Below are 6,884 nucleotides of genomic sequence, written 5' to 3' on the forward strand. Positions count from 1 at the left end.
AGCTAATAACTGCACACTGTAGCCACATGCACACCAGAGCCAATCACTGCAGAGCTCAAACCCACGAAAACAAGCGGATTTGTACCTGCAGCAGCGCGAACTGGACCTGGATTTTGCCGGCAGTTCGGTCCCATTCTGTTCTGTGCATCTAAACTGACTGTTGTGGATTAATGAGACTAAACAAGTCCGGACCGACACCCCACACGGCCCACCTTCCAAGTCGACGGACGCACCGGCAGGTCCAAAACCGAACTTAGTGTGGTAATGTCCACCATGCTTTTTCGCAAACATTGCCGTCACGTTTGCTTTGTGTCTGGTGCAGGAAGAAATGGTACAAATGAGCTTTTGTCACAAAAGTGTCCAGGCAGCAAGTTTGGTTGTTGAGGAACAGGAAGTTGTGGGAGGGCGGATGAATGACAGGCAACAACAGTCGGTGTAGAGACAGCATTTTTAAAATGTATGCACATATTCAGCAAACAATTTATATTGCATTATAAGTAATAAAAATGGTTTGTTAAACATTTGTGGTTTTCACAGTAAAAATATGTAACTTTTTGTAGTCGGATTTTATGGATCTTTTTTGTAATTTTAGGTCCATTGTGTTACAGTATGTCAAAATAAAAAAAATAATAATTGTATAGTCACACGTGAGGTTATGCTGAAAATAATGACGCCAAGTAGATAGTTTTTAAGGTGAAATATAATAGAAAATCAAAAATAGTCAAAAACGGCCAATTATACCCTGGAATATTGGATTTCACAACAAACCTAAATATCCTTTAAGTCCCACCTTCAAACACAGCCTCATTTGGCCATCCATGAAAAAGCTACTTTTTTATAGGAATATATATTTCCTACAGGCACTGCACTAGTCCTTAAGGAGGTGGATTCAGGAGGTTCTATCTCTACTTCAGTTAGAAAAGATAAAACATACACTGAACTGCTCTTGTGACACCAGACCGTGGTCTCCCTTTATTTAGTATGTAAAGAAGTTTAATATCTAACCATCATGTTACCTTGGTACTTAATTTTGTCAACCTGTCTGACTAGCCCATTGATGTTACACTTATGCAGCATTGGATCTCTCTTTTCTTATTCTCTCTCTCATACTCTTGGTCCCAAGGGAGGGTATGTGGGGAGGGAGGAGGGGAGGGTACTAGTACGGGTTCATGTTCATGAGAACTGATATGTGTATGTATGTATGTATGTATGTATGTATGTATGTATGTATGTATGTATGTATGTATGTATGTATGTATGTATGTATGTATGTATGTAAACCTTTATCTCTATAACTGAAAATGCCTTAATTAAAGCTGTTTTTAAAAAAAGGTGTTTCCCCATAGTGATCATTCTGCCTCACACCATGTCTTGTGTGGTAAATGCAGTGAACCCTTCCATCTCTGCCTGAAAATTTTCGCTTTCAGCCATGCCGGTCCGTATTGCCAGTGTGTGTTTAGAAAAAACATGTAGGAGAAGACAGTAGAAAATGGCAGAAAGGCAGCCTTTTGTTGTTAATGGGGCAAGAGTCTCTGGTCAGTTGATTGATCAGAATGCAAACGCAGAGATACACACACTCTGTATGTTGTTGCAGCTACTGTAAACTACAGGCAAATGAACAGTCCAGGTATAAAAACGAATGATCGCACATTAAAATTTTCTTCAAGGGGCACTCAAGTAGCTGAACTGGTAGAGTTCTACTTCACTGGTGGTAAACACACATCATTAAACAACCAGCATTTCATATTCAAATCTATCTGGCATGACTCAGGCACGAATGCTCATGGACAAGGTAATGTTTTAGTTTCATTCACATAATGTCTCGGTGCATTCACAGACTTCACTTAGCCCTGCACATGGCATTGAGGAGTATACACACCAAACATATTTTCACATTACCACTCTTCCCTTCTCATTACCTCTTAATTTCAAAAGAGCCATATTATCCTTTTGCTTAATCAGAGGGCTATGTGCTTGTTGCACATCAGACATGCTGATACAGACATTTACACGCTCCGATACAGAAGGTGGCTTTTTGCACTCTGAAATTTGGTATGCAATCCAACAATAAAAGTAGAGAACAGAAGAACAATAACAAGAACAACATCAAGAAGATCACTACAACTTATCCTTTCTTACCCTAATGTGTACATAAACTACAGGTTATAAGCTATTTCAAATTATTGGTTGTCGTGTCTCTATCGACCATTAGAAGCAGGTAATCATCAGTTATTTGTATCAACTGAATAAAATCCAAAATAAATGTCTAACAGATACAAAAATTTAGGCAAGTGGTGGATCGCCTCAGCCGGCAGCAGTGACACAACTGCTATTGCTGCAACTTAATTCTTGTGGGCAACTCTGCTTGATATAGTATGTCTGCTAAAAGGTTGGGGGTTTTTTGGCTACTGTTTGTCTTAGGTTTACATTTCAAATGTATGACTAAATTATAGCCAGATCCTTACAGATAGCCTTTGTTAAAGAGTAAGATCCTTTATATTTAACCAGGAACAGCAGTTATATCACTCCAAAAGCCTCCAGACGCCATTGACAAAACCAGTCAATGTAAAACACTTTTAACTCAACTGAAACAAAACACAACTTAACATTGTCTGGGTTTTTAAAATTACTTTGGTTGAAATTAACCCTTAAATCACCAAGTCATATGTGAAAATATTCAAGATTATGGCAAATATTTTTCCCTCCATTGTTTCTCTGATGCCTAGGATCCCTCTCACTCCTTTACCAATATTTGACCACTAACAAGAGTAGTAGGTAGTGTGCCATTAACTGTTCCTTTTTATATATATATATATATATATATATATATATATATATATATATATATATATATATATATATATATATATATATATATTTATATATTTATTTATTTATTTATTTTTATCTTTTTTATTTTTTATTTTTTTTAACATTAATTATTTCATGCAAGTTATTTTGTTTTAATGTTTATTATGTTACTGCAGGTTTAACCCAGCAGGCATTAGCTTATGGATGCCCATTGTGTGTGTAGGCATGTGTGTCTGCTGAATATAAATGTACTTAGATAGATAGACAGACATGGCCTTAAGGTTGCTACCTAGCTACACAAAGGAAGAAATGGCAAGGAAGGAGGAATTAATTTGTTTAGCAATATTATGTAACTTTGATTAGCACTCAGCAGTTAGCTTGCTTAAACCTAAAAAGCTGTAATCCTAGTGGCCTGCTGGGCAATCAGGCCAAGGCACATATGCAATGCTCTAGACTAACCTGTTACACTGGTGCACCCATTTCTTTCATTTGGGTGCACCAGCACATAATTACAGTCTAACATTATTTCTTAACACATTATGTTAATGTTTATAAACATTAGCTAGTGGCATGTGAATGAAATTCACTGGGCTAGTTAACATTAGAGGCAGAGCAATACATCAGTTGGCTGATATTTTTAGCCATCATAGTCCTATCACACTAATATGACTATTCATGTATATGTTGTCAGATACAACACTGATCATCATTTTATATGTGAAGTTGATCTTAAAGGGATCATTGTAAAAATGGTGTTTATATCAGCCAATATATTGATATAAGAATGCTTTACTCCCTGATAACTGTATTGGCTCCAAAAATAAAATATTGGTAAAGCTCAGCTTTAAAAAATGTACATATACTAAGTGCCTTTCACCTGTTCTACTGGATAATACATGTGGTCACTGTACTTGAAAACTTTTTCTATGCTAGTTATTTACACTCTATACACTAGATGACCACTGTCAACAAAAGGCTGTAGTATGTTACAGTGTTTGAACTGATGTAAGGATTGCTCAATACAATTTGCCAAGCTTTGGAAGTTAGTTATTCATCACATTAAACATGAAGTGCTTTACTCTTTATTGTTGTCCATTAAATTACATTAGTAGGAATTACTTTCAACTAATGTTGCAGTTTCAAATGCAGATATTTGAAACGTTAGATTAAATGAAAATTATAAGAAAAATAATCTATCTGGAAAAAAATCAACCACAACCACTGTAAAAGTTCATTTTTATACAGGCTATAGTGATTTACTGAAACAGCGCCTGCCTGAAATTAAGCTGCAACAATACAGTCTAGGTGTATGTGCATAGCTTTTCGTAAAATAGGCTAAAATATGCGTGAATACAAGTAATCTGTTCAGGAATTATAGTGCAGTACACTCACCAGACAACCCCAAATGCTCCATAGCCTATGGGCCTGTCAGGCTCTATATCCAGCTGCTGTTGTAGGTGGTGCGTGTGTTGCTGTTGATGATGCTGCTGCTGGTGATGGTGGTGATGGTGGTGAGCTTTGACAGAAGCGGCGGCTTGAACCTGGGCGGGAGCTGCAGCAGCGGCCGGCCCGGGGGCTTGTCCCGGGGCAGGAGAGGGGAAGTAGGGCTGCTGCTGGCCGGTGTTCAGCATCACCGCCGCAGCAGCAGCCGTGGAGGTCTGTTGTTGGACTGTGTGAACGGCGGCAGCGGAGCCCGGATGCTGCAAGAGATGCTGGCCCGCGTGGTGATGGTGGTGCATGTGGGGAGGCTGAAGGTGCTGGAGCTGGTGGTGGTGGTGCGGGAGATGGGCAGCCACTGCTGAGGACCCCCCGTTGTAAGCAGCCATCATTTTTGTAACATTTGTAGCCGTTGCGCCACACAGAGCCATTCAATGATGCTGAAATGCCTCTGCTCAGAACCTGCTTCTAATAGTGATGATGAGGGCTACCAGGTTGCAACACTACAACTAATTAAACTTTAAGAACACATATAGAAACAGATTGGTGGTCAGATGATCCAACAACAGCTACTTCGAATCTGTGGAGAGTGTAACTACTCTGGTGAGCCTCCTTAACATAATGCCAACAAGGATCTGACCCACTTCCTCTAAATTATTATTGTTGGCATCCACACCATTAGGCTACTGTAGCCTGGGGCTTATTAACATATCCTAACATAAGCATGTAAAAATGTAGCAATGACCACACGAGTTTAAAAATCAGTGAAGCCCTAATTGTGTTACTACCTACACAGATAAATCAAATGTATTTAATAGAAAATAACCCGCCCCCCGCCCCCCCCTTCAATAAATAAAAAAAAAAAGTCGGTGGCTCTAGATCTCCCTCATGATAGAGGTGGCGCTTCCTTCCTCCTGATGAAGTTCAGCTTCCCCGTCTTGATAAAACAGTGTGATCTAAAGCATGTCACGGAAGCAGCGCAATCATATTTTAAAAGTGTACAAGTTTGCTTAAAGCTCTGGTCCAGCACCGTTGCTCTTCCCACCACCGGTGCCCCACAAGACTTGGAAATCGCATCTATTACAAACCGAATCCTCCTTCGGATGCGTGCGCAGGCCGGACGGCTACTTTGTACATAAGGGTAATCTTCGTGCTGTAATTAACGCCGCTGATCCGGTGCAGAGGAGGTGTACCCCAGCCCAGGCCACAATACAACAGCGCACGCAGGCAGGCCCAGGCCTCGGCCATCCACTCCACTCACATATTACACCAATCCACTGAGCTACGCTCCTGATAAGAAATCCCCATCATTCTGACAGAGTGACGAGGCTTCGAACATGACTCAAAAAAACAAAAGACAAATCCTCACAGACGGCTAACGGACAATTTATTTCCCCCATCGACAGCCTTGTTTTTAGTATGTTTTACACTGTCCTCTCGCTGCTCATTAGCATACATCCAGAGAGATGAATAACAAACAAATAACGAAGTAAAAACAAAAAGTTAAATCCTTTTAATGCGGGAAAGTACCCTGCAGCCAGACGACAGAGAGAAGGCAGTTGTATTCAACCTGACAGATTGGAGCTAGCTAATCGGTGTCCGTGTCGCCAAATCAAAATAGTATTCCTTTCGTTCGTATCGGTGTCCGTCAACCTGCCTGCTGTCTGCGCAGAAAGAGGAAGCCACCCGGTTGAATCTTTACGCTTTAGGCCCACGGCGCTCCGTTGTCACTGACATGATAAAACTATTGGTTACCAGGCAAATAAAATAAGCAGTTTATCCAACATGGTGAACAAAACCTTTGCTACTCGGAGGTGAGATTATGCAGGACGACCAGCCAATCCGCTACCGCACCGCAATGACGTAATGGTAATCTCTTTGATTGTCACTGCGTGCAGCCAGTGGCGCGTGCTGCTGGGGTGACAGCAGGGCTGACAGCTGCTCTAAATGTCCAATGATATCCACACTGAAACAGTGGTAACAAACTGTTCACTTCAATTTAATAAAATATCTCCAATCAGGTTCTGATAGACTTGTGTGTGTCAGAAGAAGGAAACAGCGGTAGTAAGTTTGGATGAAAAAGGTCTACAGAATCATATTGCCAGGGGAGTCCCCTGGTGGAGGTTATTGACATAAATGAGTTTGTATTTATGCGGGCTACATGTTTATATCTGTGTGCAGTAATTAACAGGGCTGGATAATAATGCAGGCCTGGACTTTAACACCAGCGCGGTATATCATTGTAAACACAACTATGTAAGATTGAAGTGATTAGAATAAATCATATGGTCTGTGCAATAACTCATCTGTATTGTATTTTTATTTGATTTCATGCAATTGTTTCGTTAATACTGTTTTATTTCTGAGGTAAAGAAAAATGAAATTAAGCAATCCAGTGTCTTTGTGAGTGTATGAACGTAATTGGCGTGTGATGGAAATTGTCTAACATGCAAGAGGAACCAGTTAAAATCTTGCCCAGGGCACGAAATTGGTAAGTAACTGAAGGTTAGTGTGGTTGTTTTAAACTTGAGTAGGCTTGTTTCCAGTAAATGTTTTGTTCATTACAATAAATGTGCTCCTTAAAATTAAGTTGTATAGTTTTCTTTTTAGGCAAAAGCTTATTTGTTGAAAAACAA

General features: G+C 39.9%; 1 protein-coding gene across 1 annotated transcript in view; it reads right to left on the bottom strand.

The window, feature by feature from the left end:
- nlk2 (nemo-like kinase, type 2) overlaps positions 1-6,090 on the bottom strand; it is a 45,428-nt gene extending 39,338 nt beyond the window's left edge. Inside the window, exon 1 of the mRNA XM_037073572.1 lies at positions 4,204-6,090. Within this exon, the coding sequence (XP_036929467.1) occupies positions 4,204-4,679 (476 nt within the window). The 5' untranslated portion in view covers positions 4,680-6,090. The remainder of the gene's footprint in view (positions 1-4,203) is intronic.
- Positions 6,091-6,884: the final 794 nt, after the last annotated feature.

This window comes from Acanthopagrus latus, chromosome 2 (genome assembly GCF_904848185.1).
Source record: "Acanthopagrus latus isolate v.2019 chromosome 2, fAcaLat1.1, whole genome shotgun sequence".
Classification (NCBI taxonomy): Eukaryota; Metazoa; Chordata; class Actinopteri; order Spariformes; family Sparidae; genus Acanthopagrus; species Acanthopagrus latus.